General features: G+C 50.3%; 1 protein-coding gene across 2 annotated transcripts in view; it reads right to left on the bottom strand.

The window, feature by feature from the left end:
- TRMT44 (tRNA methyltransferase 44 homolog) overlaps positions 1-3,252 on the bottom strand; it is a 29,034-nt gene extending 25,782 nt beyond the window's left edge. The window contains exon 1 of one of the 2 annotated variants that reach the window (XM_004383554.2): positions 2,649-3,252. In XM_004383554.2, the coding sequence (XP_004383611.1) occupies positions 2,649-3,243 (595 nt within the window). In that variant the 5' untranslated portion in view covers positions 3,244-3,252. The remainder of the gene's footprint in view (positions 1-2,648) is intronic. The other variant, XM_023737976.1, reaches the window with a different exon arrangement.
- Between the last annotated feature and the right edge of the window lie 10,019 nt (positions 3,253-13,271).

The raw sequence follows: 13,271 nt of genomic DNA, 5'->3' as shown, positions 1-13,271 counted from the left end.
GCCTGAGAGACCAGGACACCCTCTGCCACAGCCTGAGAGACCAGGACACCCTCTGTCACAGCCTGAGAGACCAGGACACCCTCTGTCACAGTCTGGCCATGATCTCCAGATGGCAACGGGACACAGGAAACTGCCGGCATCAAAGGCGAGTTCACAAGTGAACGTTTTGTAGTCCCTCCTCCCGGGGCTGTGTGCTGTGGAGCCCTGAGTACCCACAGGCACTCTGCACTCGCCTTGCCGTGACAATCTAAGTAGGAAGACATGTCCCCGAGCTCAGCACACTCGCACTGCAGAGCCCTCAGTGCGCTCTAGGACCAGAGAGGATGCGCAGGCTGCAAGCAAGAAGCATATTTCTTTTAAGTTTCCTTTTTTATATCTAATATTCACACTAATTTTACAACCTATTGCAAAACGAGGAGCCTTGGTGGTGCAGTGATTAAAGCATTAACGGAAATGGATAACTTCTCTCAGACCTTCGATTTACTGACACTTCAAAAAGGCGTGCCAAGCGCTGAGCTCAGGTTCACAGTGGCCACCCCAGGAGGCCAGGCTTGAGATGCAGGCGATTCAGGTGCAAGCGCGGCCCCTAGCGGCCAGACAGTGTTCAGTTCAGCAGTCACTGGTTACTCCTTCCCTCTCCAACCCGGGCCTCACGAGCACCAAGGTCTGTGTGTGCTATCCTCTCAGACGCTGTGCCGTTTCACACCTATGTGCCCTGACAGAAATTGCTCCTTTTTCGCTCATGTCTGTTGTTAGGTGCTGACGAGTCAATTCCCACGCGTAGCAATCCTAGGTACAACAGAAGAAACCGCTGCCCTGTCCTGCACCATCCTCACAACCGTTATGACTGAGCCCGTTGTTGCAGCCACTGTGTCAGTCCATGTCCTTGAGGGGTTTCTTCTTTTTCGTTGACCCTCTACTTTCCCAAGCATGATGTCCTTCTCCAGGGACTGCTCCCTCCTGATAACATGTCCAAAGATGCAAGACGAAATCTCGCCACCCTCACTTCTAAGGAGCATTCTGACTGTATTTCTTCCAAAACAGATTTGTTCACTCTTCCGGCAGTCCGTGGGATATTCAATATTCTTCACCAACGCCATAACTCAAAGGCGTCAATTCTTCTTCGGTCTTCCTTATTCGTGGTCCAGTATTCATGCATGTGAGGCGATTGAAAACACCGTGGCCTCGGTCTGGCGCACCTAAGTCCTTAAAGTGACATCTTTGCATTTTAACACCTCAAAGAGGTCTTCCGCAGCAGATTTGCCCAATGCAACGCGTCGTTTGATTTCCTGACTGCTGCTTCCACGGGCATCGATTGTGGAGGCTGTACACTGGACGTGGAAACTGAAGACAACATGGAGGCCCTTGTGCCAAGCCTGGCGAACGTGGCTGAAGCCTGGGCTCACGGGGCAGCATTTCAAAATAATAAGTAAGCTAAATTGCAGACGTTATCAACTAGCTTGTTTCCTAGATTTATGTGCGTCTTTAGCTCCTGGATTCCAGACAAGCAGGTGCCTAGCCATTTGGGAACCTGCACTGGCCGGCACTGACCTCTGGAGACCAGCGGCGTTTGTCTTCTTAGCCAAACACAATTCTCAGAGAACAGGACTTCAAAGGGGCATTCTGATAAATTCCCAAAGGGCGGATGGGAACCGCCCAGACTTCCCTGACTCTGTTCCTCGTGCTATGAAACCCCGATACTGCCCATCTCTGGAACACTCAGTCTCAGGCTGTGGGTTGCCCAATTTGCAAATTGTATGATCGACTAATAAAGCTCTGTCGTTGCTTAAGGAGCTCTGGTGGTGCAGTGGTTAAAGCACTTGGCTGCTAACCGAAAGGTCGGCAGCTTGAACCCACCAGCCGCTCTGCAGGATCAAGATCTGGCAGTCTCCTTCTGTAAAGGTTACAGCCTTGCAAACCTTATGGGGCAGACCTACCCTGTCCTACAGGGTCGCTATGAGTCAGAATCCACTCGACAGCAACGGGGTACGGGTACGGGCAGCACTGTTTGAACTTTCTCTCCACTCTTAGAAGTCATTTAACATCTCCTCAATCTACCTGTTGCTGTTGCTGCCGTCCACTTGGCCCCCGACTCACAGTGACCTCATGCACAACGGAATGAGACACTGCCCCGTCCTGCGCCATCCCCGTGACTGCCTGCAGATCCAACCGTTGGGCTCCATAGGGTTTTCATCGGCTGATTTTCAGAAGCAGATCAGCAGGTCTTTCTTACTAATCTTTGTCTGGAAGCTCCGCTGAAACTTGTTCAGCATCACGCAAGCCTCCACTGAGGACGGGTGGTGGCTGCGCATGAGGTGCACTGGCTGGTGTGGAAGGTGAGAATTCCATCGATGAACCGCCACTGCTCTCATCTAATCCACCTGCTAAATGCCTACTTTACAATCAACACCCGGCGCACCCTTCACCTTGTCCTGAAGCCTTCCAGCCACCACCCCCAATCAATCACTCCATCCTCTGTATTAAGGACACACATTTCTATGCCCTGATGAGACAGAAAACACTGCAAACACCCTAGGGCACTGCAAAGAACCGGCACATACTAGGTACCTTTAATGCCTTTTCATTGACCCGAGGCTCAGTGAATGCTTTATCACATTGTATCCCACTACTATCAAAAATACTCTTACCCTGCACGACCATTTCTCTCCTCGGAGCAGTGAGCGGGCGCTGGGGGTTCGTCTTCGGGATGATGGTTCTAAGAACCACGTCGAGGTCGCGCGGCGCGTCTTCCTGCGGTGCGGCCTCGGAGCGGGCGAGGAAAGCCAGCATCTCCCCATTGCTGCTGGCGAGGTTCCGGGAGAAATCTCCCCAGAGAGAATCCAGCTCCGAGGCGGAGAAGCCGTCCTCCCCGACCCCAGCCCTGCTCGGCTGCCCGGGGTCCCTCGGCTCCTCGCCTTGCTGGCGCTGGCCCTGGGCCTCCCCAGGTCCGCGCTCCGCCGTGCCCCGCTCGGGTCCTGCTCGCGGTCTGGGGCTCGGGCTGCCCTCGGGGGACCCCTGGCCGGGTCCCGCTCCCCGCTCCTCCGGTCCGCGGCCTGCGCTCGGCCAGGGGCCGCGGCCCTCAGCGCGGGGCAGGGCGGCGCTCCGGCGGGCTTCCAGACGGGCGCCGCACAGCCGCCTGTTGGCCACCTGCGGCCTCTCCAGCCACACGGCCACGGCGGCCCAGAAGCCCCCCGGGAGCAGCGCGCCAGGGTCGAGCACCTCCGCCCGGCCCACCTCCGCCATGATCCGCCGGCACCCGGAGCCTGGGAGCGGCGCGGCGCGATGACGCAACCCCGCGCGCCGGCGTCGCTGCGCTTGACGTCATGGGGCGGGGTGCTGGGGCGGGGAAAGGTAACGAGAAAGGAAATAACTTCCTTTCCCTTTTATGATGTCTATGGCTGCGTGTATATTAATCTAAGTGAAGAGTTCGTCTCTTCTGTACGCGCCACGCCACAACGGACGGGCGCTTGCCCGGGCCTCTGGTGGGCCCCAGTGCGCAGGCGCCGGAATGGCCTGGGAGGGGAGGGGAGGGGCGGGGAGGATGGCGATGAGGCCGGGCCGAATGCCACCAAGGAACGTACCGGGCGTTGCGGAAAGTGGGGCCGGGAAACGCGGGCAGTGGTGGTTCCGTGGTAGAATTCTCACCCTCTATGTGGGAGACCCGGGTTTATGTGCCTGCCTCCCCCGCTGCCCTCAAATCTGTCCCCGCACAGGACTGCCCAGAGGAGGGAGGGCGTAGCTTGCACTGGAGGGCGGGCTGCGTACCTCGATTAGGAAGAATGTCCCAGGGGAGCCCCGCTTGGGAAGACGAGGTGAATCGTAAGAGGCCGGGGAGGGGAGCGTGCTGGGGAAGACTGGAGCCTAAGGCCTGAAAAGGATCAGGGGTCCAACTGCGAAGTTCTTGGTTGAGGAACTTCACCTTTGCTCTTTTTCTCTTGGGATCCATCCGAGATGTGTTGGTGCCAGATAGTAAGGATCCAAGCTGACCTTCGAAAGAGAATTCTGGACGTGGAAGATTTATAGAATCCTAAAGATGGCCCAAGAGAGTGGATTTGGCATCTAGCTGATTGCACCATTGCTTATTGACGCAAGTCAAGGAACCTAAATTGTGAATGTTCAAAATTACTCTTCCGCGGCTTGGAAGGAGAAAGACCTGTCAATCTGCTTCTGTAAAGATTACAGCCAAGAAACCCTATGGGGTAGTTATACTCTAGTCATATGGGGTGGCTGTGAGTGGGAATCGAGTCCATGGTGCACATCAACGATGAAAACTCACTTTTTTTCCACTTGCATTCTGGGTTTGCTTTCTTTTGTGGGAGAGTTACAGCTAAGTGCATTCCTCAGCCTGGGCACCGCCATGGATGCTTCTTAGCCCAAAAGTCGTCTGTCTCCTACAGGTCCCCAGGAGGAACAGAGACAGTTAACCAGTTGCCATCAAGGCAATTCCAACTCATGACATTGCTGCGTGGCACAATCAGTTAAGCACTTAGCTACTAACCAGAAGGTTGGTGATTTGAATCCAGCTAGAGGTGCCTCAGAAGAAAGGCTTGGTGATCTTCCAAAAGGTCACAGCTACGAAACCTATGGAGCAGTTCTACTCTGCACACTGGGGTCACGATGAGAGAAGGTCGAGTACTGCCTCTTAGTCATCTAGTGCTGCTGTAACAGAAATACCACGAGTGGATGGCTTTAACAAAGAGAAAATTTATTTCTTCACAGTAAAGTAGGCTAAAAGTCCAAATTCAGGGTGTCAGCTCCAGGGGAAGGCTTTCTCTCTCTGTCGGCCTTCATCAGTCTTCCCCCAGACTAGGAGCTTCTCTGCGCAGGGACCCTGGTCCATAGGACACGCTCTGCTCCTGGCACGGCTTTCTTGGTGATATGAGGTCCCCTACCCTCTGCTTGTTTTCCTTTCCTTTTATCTCTTGTAAGATAAAAGGTGGTATAGGTCACACCTCAGGGAAACTCCCTTTACATTGGATCAGGGATGTGACCTTAGTAAGGGTGTTACACTCCCACGGTAAGCCTCTTTAACATAAAATTACAATTGCAGAATGGAAGACAACCACACAATAGTGGGAATCATGGCCCAGCCGAATGGATACGCACGTTTTTGGGGGACATAATTCAGTCCATGACACTGCCAGTATAGTCCGACGTCACCAGCATCTAGTCTGCAGGTTCTCTTGTGAAATCCAAAGGATAATGTGGGTAAAACGTCAAAGATTCCTCCTTCCTTCTTTTTGTACATTAGTCCCTCAGCTGAGATTTTGCCATTCCCTAAAATGGGGGCAGTGGTAGAATTCTCACCTTCCGTATGGAAGACCCAGGTTCAATTCCCAGCCAATGCACCTCATGCACAGGCACCACCCCTCTGTCAGTGGAGGCTTGCATGTTGCTGGGATGCTGAACAGATTTCAGCAGAGCTTACAGACTAAGAAGAAAGGCCTGGTGATCTGCTTCAGAAAATCAGCCAATGAAAACCCTATGGATCACAGCAGTCGGATCCGCAACCAATCGTAGAAATGGTGCGGAAACGGGCAGTATTTGTTCCACTGTGTGTGGGGTCACCATGAGTCGGGCTGATGCGACAGCAGCTAGCAATAACACACTCTTCTGCATGTCACATGGGCATTGCAGAGAGAGGTTGATAAGCAGAGACTCGTGGGCCTTTGGATTGAAGGGTCATAAGCCCAGAGGCCAATGTTTCAGAGGGAGGTGCAAAATCCGGTGTGATATGGGTGGTATTCTCTCACAAGATCATGTCAATTCCATGCTGGAAATCCTATTGAACTAAAAATACAATTAACCTGCCTCCTGCCTCAACACCTCGCAGGATCTGGCTCCTAGCTCCCTTTCCAACCTCATTTCCCATCCACGGAGTCCGTGCCACAGTGATCTGTTTGTTCTCTGAACTGGCCAAGCTCATTCCTGCCTTGGAGCTTTTCTACCAGGTGTTTCTTCTGCATGGAATGCTCACAACCAGGTCTTCCCCCCATTCAGGAATCACCTTAAATGCCCCCTCCTTAGAGGGGCTTCCCTGGCCAGCCAGTCAAATAACCCCGAACGCTTTGTATCTTATTGCCCTATGTTGTTTTCTTATAATTATTCCAACCTTGTTGTTTGTGGTCTCTACCTTTGAGAACATAAGCTTCGACAGGTTGGGAACCTGTCTGACTTGTTTATCACCATCGTTATCGTTGCCCAACTCAGGGTGACCCCACACACAAGAGAACAAAACGTTGCCCCACCTTCATGATCAGACCATTGTAATCCACAGGATTTTCATTGACTGATTTCTTCCTAGTCTGTCTTAGTCTGGAAGCTCTGCTGAATCCTGTTCATCATCCTAGCAACACGCAAGCCTCCACAAACAGACGGGCGGTGGCTGGGCATGGCCCTAGTGTATTTTTCAGCACTTAGGAAAACACCCAGTGAATAACTGCTGAATGAAAAGATCACCAAGTGAAGGTGTGGCAGGAGAGCTCCGCAGTGGGAAGGCTGTCCAGGACGGCCTCTCACTGTTGCTGGGCTTAGACAGCAAGGGGGCAGCTGGCAAGAACCAGGCTTAGGTCAAGGGTCCAACCCACTCCCTGGGCTGGGGAGTAATCTCTAGTCAACACTACCCTGTGGAATTGGCTGTGATGATGGAAATGTTCTGTGTCTGTGTTACCCAATATAGTACCCACTAGTCACATGTGGGAGCCCTGGTGGTGCAGTGGTTAAGAGGTTGGCTGCGAACTAAAAGTTCGACAGTTCAAATCCACCAGTTGCTCCTTGGAAACCCAATAGGGCAGCTCCACTCTGTCCTATAGGGTTGCTATGAGTCTGAACTGACTTGATGGCACATAACAAGAACAACAGTCACGTGTGTTTTGTTTGCAACTGTTTCTTCTCATTTTGAGTCATGCCACATCAGCAAACGAAAGTGCCAAGAGCTTGAGTCCATTCGTGTCATTAAAGTCGACTCTCCTTTGAGGAGGCAGCTCTTCCTCAGCCATATTTTGAGTGCCTTCCAACTGGAGGGGCTCATCTTCCAGCATTTGAAAGAGAAAGACCCTCAACGAGATGGATTGACATGGTGGCTCCAACCATGGGCTCAAGCAAGGCAACGATTGTGTGGATGGCGCAAGGCTGGGCAGTGTTCCGTTCTGTTGCACAGTGTCGATAGGAGTCATAACCCACTCGAAAGCACCTAACAACAACGACAACAGTCACATGTGGCTACTGAGCGCTTGCAATAGAGCTACTGCAACTAGGGCACTGAATGTGAAATTTGTTGTTGTGTTTGTTAGCTGCTGTCAAGTGGGCTCTAACTCATAGGGACCTCGTGTACAATAGAAGGGAGCGTTGCTCAGTCCTGGGACCTCGTGTACAATAGAAGGGAGCGTTGCTCAGTCCTGGGACCTCGTGTACAATAGAAGGGAGCGTTGCTCAGTCCTGGGACCTCGTGTACAATAGAAGGGAGCGTTGCTCAGTCCTGGGACCTCGTGTACAATAGAAGGGAGCGTTGCTCAGTCCTGGGACCTCGTGTACAATAGAAGGGAGCGTTGCTCAGTCCTGGGACCTCGTGTACAATAGAAGGGAGCGTTGCTCAGTCCTGGGACCTCGTGTACAATAGAAGGGAGCGTTGCTCAGTCCTGGGACCTCGTGTACAATAGAAGGGAGCGTTGCTCAGTCCTGGGACCTCGTGTACAATAGAAGGGAGCGTTGCTCAGTCCTGCGCCATCTTCATAATCGGCGTGTTTGAGCCCATTGTTGTGTGGCAATCCATCCAATGGAGGGTCTCCCTCATTTTTTTTGGCTCTCTACCAAACATGGTGTCCTTTTCTAGTGATTGGTCTTTCCTGACGATGTGTCTAAAGTAAGCGAGTCCAAGGCTTGCCGTTCTGCTTCTAAGGAGCATCCTGGCTGTATTTCTTCTAAGACGGACTTGTTTGTTCTTTTGGAAGGCCACGGTGTATTCGGTATTCTTTGTCAACAGCCCAGTTTGAATGCATCAATTCTTCTGTCTTCTTTTTTAACTACCCAACTTTCACATGTATGTGAAGTGACTGGGTCAGACATGCCTTAATCATCAAAGTGACATATTTGCTTGTTAAAATTTTAAGGAGGTTTTATCTATACCCTAGGCATTAGTGAACTGAAACGGCCACTCTTAATCCAACAAACATATGGTCTAGTATGCTGGGAGTGACAAATTGAAGAGGAACAACATAGTAAAGAGGAATATTTCAAGATCTATCCAGAAGTACAACACTGTCAGTAATAGGTTAATATCCATACGCCTATGAGGAAGACCAGTGAACGTGACTACATAGCCCTCAAATTTACGCACCAACCACAAATGCCAAAGATGAATTGAAGATTTTTACAAACTGCTGCAGCCTGAAATTGATTGAACATGCAGTTAAGGTGTTAAATTTCCTTAATTTTTATTAATGTAAATTTAAATTTTGATAGCCACAGGAGGCTGGTGGCTGCCATATTGGAGAGACCCAACTGGGCCGCCTACAACGCCTCTTGGCTAGGTCCTCATCCTCTCAGTGCCAGAAGTGGGTGAAGCTCGGGAAAGCAGTGGCCAAGGCTCCCGCAGAAGGCTCAGATGCTCTGAACGTCCCAGGTGCACCCCCATCCTGTTGCTCAGAGCGTAGACTCCGGCCAGCCTCAGCAGCAGCCCTGCTCCCGCCACCACCTCCCAGCCTCGCCAACTCATGCCAGTAATGTTTTCTGTGAACGGTAAAGTCCCAGTCCTTTGTGTGTACATCTTATACGAATCCATATTTATGTCGCACAACGCCTTCCCAGTGCCATTTCAGCTGCCTGCTAAAAAAAGCAAACCAGTTACCGTCAAGCCGATTCTGACTCTGGGTAATCCTGTGTGTGTCAGAGTAGAAGTGTGCTACAGAGGTTTTTCATGCCTGTGATCTTTTGGAAGCAGATTGCCAAGTCTTTATTCTAAGCTGCCTCTGGGTGGGTTTGAACCACCAACCTTTTGGTTAGCAGCTGAGCGCGTAACTGTTTGTACCACCCCAGGACTCCTAGCTGCCTCCTACTTAATATGATTTTATTGAGTGGAAGAGGGTTGGTGCTGAGTGGTGGTGGCTGTGGCAGAGTTCATACTTGGCATTGAGTCATCACGGTCCATCCCCAACTGTTATGGATTGAATTGTATCCCTCCAAAATATGTGCTGGAATCCTAGCCTCTATACCTATGGATATGATCCTGTTTGGAAATAGGTGTTCTTTTTGTTATGTTAATTGGATTATACCTGAGTAGAGTAGACCCTATCTAATCCCTGGAGCCCTGGTGGCACAGTGGTTAAGAGCTCAGCTCCTAACCAGAAGGTCAGCAGTTCAAATCCATTAGCCACTCCCTGGAAACCCTATGGGGCAGTTCTTCTCTGTCCTACAGAGTTGCTATGAGTTGCAACTGACTCGACAGCAATGGGTTTTGGTTTGAGTTATAAAAAGACACAGAATAGACACAGAGACACACACATGGGGGAAGACAGATGCCATGTAAGGATCGTCTACAAGCCAAGGAACTTTCCAGGCTACCAACAAGGAAGACATCAGCATGGCCGAGACCCTGATTTGGACTTTTAGCCTCCAGAACTGTGAAACAGTGCGTTTCTGTTCTTGAGAGCCCCAGCTTGTGGTGTTTCTGTTACAGCAACGCGAGGAGACTAAGACACCCGCCCCCGCCCCCGCCCTGCAACCACTCTTCCAGGAGTTCTGAACCAGTGAGGAGGAGGTGATGGAGAGGAAGAAGGAGGAGACAGGGGAGACAAATGGAGTTTGGGAGGAAAACTTAGTTTTAACATCATGTTCTAATAATCGCAATTACCCGTGACAGCCAATATAGCAAATGATGAGCCGGGAACGGGTGTGCCCACAGGATGGTGTGGGGCAGATGTCAAAACGAGCAAAAGAGTGGGTGGGTGGGGCCAGGGAGGACTCCAGGTCATGTCAGCTGCCTTCCCCAAATTGCTCCCTCCCTTCCTCCACTGTTCGTGGCCGGGCTACCCTTGTGGTGGCTCCCGGCACCTCTACCAGGGTGCAGCTAACATCGACAGCAGCTGGTACTGGTAGCTGACAAAACATGTACAGAACAAAACTCCTTCCCCATCTCCAGAGTTGCTTCCCCTGTGCTGGTCTCGGTGGCACTTCCATCCACCCAGGTCCTGGTAAAACGCCCCAGAGTAGCATGTGGCCCATCCCTCTCTCCTCCCTCACCACCGTCCAGGATGTCTCAACGTCCTCTCGATTCCACCTAGAGATGTCCAATGAGCATTCCTGTCACACACAGGTCAGCTGTGTCCTGCAAGCTAGGGAGGAGACTGAGGGCCGGCGCAGGTGCTGAAGATGAGCTAGCAAATGACAGAAGGTGGGTCCTGAAGTCATGCCAGGGACAGGGCTGGGAACGACATGCTTCAGCTCAGTCACCATCCCAGGGAACTAGATGGAGAGAGTGAAGAAATGAGGCCATCCCTGTCATGAGCCAGCCCTCGCAAGCCAGGAGGGTAGACGTAGACAAATGGAGGTGAGGAGGGAAGAAAGAGAGAGACAGAGACAGGGAGGGGAACCCGGTGACATTCCTAAGGCTGGGCACATGTACTTTTCATGAGGTCTCCACATGCAGTTGTGATCTTAAACAGAACCAACAATATAAAGTCACTCAACCCCATCCTCTCCTCTCCACCTGCATTGCCACAGCCTTACCTCAGACCCCTCACTCTCAACTGTAGGAGTCCACCATTCCTTCCCTGGTCTCCCCAGTAGCCCACCCTCCAATGCCTGCTGATAGACGTTTACTCCCTCCATCTCATCCTTGCAATGGACCGGAATGATTTCAAGGGAAAGATGTTTTTCTGATGTCAACACCCACTGCATGTGACCTTGACTTCCTAGTAATTGTGATTTTGGTAGAAATTGTGACCTACAGGAGATGTGAATTCTGTAATGAATGGGTGTTTTATTCATCTCAACATCATCTCTAAACATTTGAAAAACAGAGGCATATTTTTCTATTAGACCACTATTGGTTTGATCTACAGGCAATCCTGGGTGCTCCTATGGACTCGGGGACCCCATGAGACAGCCCCACAGACCCCTGGCCGGAACACTGGCCTAGACGGAGGATCAGTTCCGACTGCTTAGCATGGCACATATGGGGCCTGTTGTTCAGAAAGAACTACAAGTCTGTTAAAAACTAAATACAACGAGTTGTATTATGGCAAAAGGGCATTTTGCAAAATGGGGAAATGCAGAGTCAAGAAGCCTGTGACAGAGTGTTCCTGTGGGCTGCAGGATTACAGAGGCTCATGAAGGAGAAAAACACAGGTATGGAGGGTACAACGGGAGTATTTCTGATTGGTTAACATTTAAAAAATCACAGGTGGCAGGGTCTTGGCTGACCACGTTTGCAGGAGTTGACCTTCTTTGCAAGGGTGGCTCCAGGTGACAGGATTTGGCTGACCATGAATTTCCTGGAACATTTAAAAATACAGTTATCCTTAACTACAGAACATTATAAAAGGGGGTCAGAAAAATATTTATTGAGGGGGGGCTTAAGGGTATGTCTTAGCCACTAAAATCACATGTTTAACACTATGTCTAACACCTGTATGAGGCCAAATAATCTCTTGTTGTTATTGTTGGTAGGTGCCGTTGAACTGAATTTTTGATGCATAGTGACCTCGTGTACAACAGAACGAAACACTGCCAGGTCCTGCACCATCCTCATATTCGTTGTTATGCTCGAGCTCATTGTTGCAGCCGCTGTGTCAGTCCATCTCATTGAAGGTCTTCCTCTTTTTCACTGACCCTCTACTTTACCAAGCATGATATCCTTGTCCAGGGACTGGTCCCTCCTCATAACATGTCCAAGGTATGTGAGATGTAGTCTTGCCATCCTTGCTTCTAAAAATTTAATTAGAGGGCTTAAATTTTTAATACTGTTTATCAAGCCCTAGGTCATCCTTCAGACTCTTCCTTCTACTCTTGCAACGGGAAAGTCACACTGATGCCCATAGGTATAAGTCTGCTTTGAATAAGAGTGATAGTCATGAAGAGAAATGTCATCATGGGAGGAAGCAGAATGAAAGAGGAGTTGTTGTTGTCAGTTGCTGTAGAGCTGGCTCCAACTCTTGCTGACCCCGTGCACAACAGAACAGAACACTGCCTGATCCTGCGCCATCCTCACAATCATTGCTATGTTTGAGCCTGTTGTTACAGCCACTGTGTCAATCCATCTCGTTGAGGGTCTCCCTCTTTTTCACTGACCCTCTACTTTCCCAAGCATGATGTCCTTCTCCAGGGACTGGTTCCTCCTGATGTTGTGGAAAACAGAGTAGAGGGAGAATTTCCATCATCATCTGAGAATCTCCATGCAGATTTCCTACCTGTCGTGCATTGAATTATGTTCCCCCCAAAAATACGTGTCAACTTAGTTAGGCCATGATTCCCAGTATTGTGTTGTTGTCCTCCATTTTGTGATTGTAATTTTATGTTAAAGAGGATTAGGGTGGGATTGTGACACCCTTACAAAGGTCACATCCCTGATTCAATGTAAATGGAGTTTCCCTGGGGTGTGGTCTGCACCACCTTTTGTCTTACAAGAGATAAAAGGAAAGGGAAGTGAGCAGAATGGGGGAACCCTCATACCATCAAGAAAGCAGGTCCGGAAGCAGAGTGTGTCCTTTGGACACAGGGTTCCTGCACAGAGAAGCTCCTAGTCCAGGGGAAGATTGACGAGAAGGACCTTCCACCAGAGCCAACAGAGAAAGAAAACCTTCCCCTGGAGCTGGCACCCTGAATTTGGACTTCTAGCCTCGTAGACTGTGAGAGAATAAATTTCTATTTGTTAAAGCCTTCCACTTGTGGTGTTTCTGTTATAGCAGAACTAGATGACTAAGACACCACCCTTAACTTAAATTTCACATATCTCTAAAATTGAACTTACTATCTTCCCCTCTTCATAACTGCACTGCCTACCTTCCAGTCCCCTTGAAATGGAAGCCTTTTGACTTCTCCTTCTTCCTTGTTCTTCGTATGTGAGAGACTGAACATACAAACGAACAGTGGCCAGACCACAAGTTAAAATAGAACTCAGACTTCCGGCAAAATGGCGCTCTAGGCAGAAGCACCACACTGTCCCTCCACAGCAAAGATCCGAAAAACTAAGCTGAACAGAGAAAACAACAATCCTGAAACCCTGAAACATCAAATGAAGAGATAAAGAACTCAGCCAAGCACCAAATGGAGTGAGA

This window comes from Trichechus manatus, unplaced genomic scaffold (assembly GCF_000243295.1).
Source record: "Trichechus manatus latirostris isolate Lorelei unplaced genomic scaffold, TriManLat1.0 scaffold00111, whole genome shotgun sequence".
NCBI lineage: Eukaryota > Metazoa > Chordata > Mammalia > Sirenia > Trichechidae > Trichechus > Trichechus manatus.
This window is presented reverse-complemented; position numbering and strand designations above follow the sequence as displayed.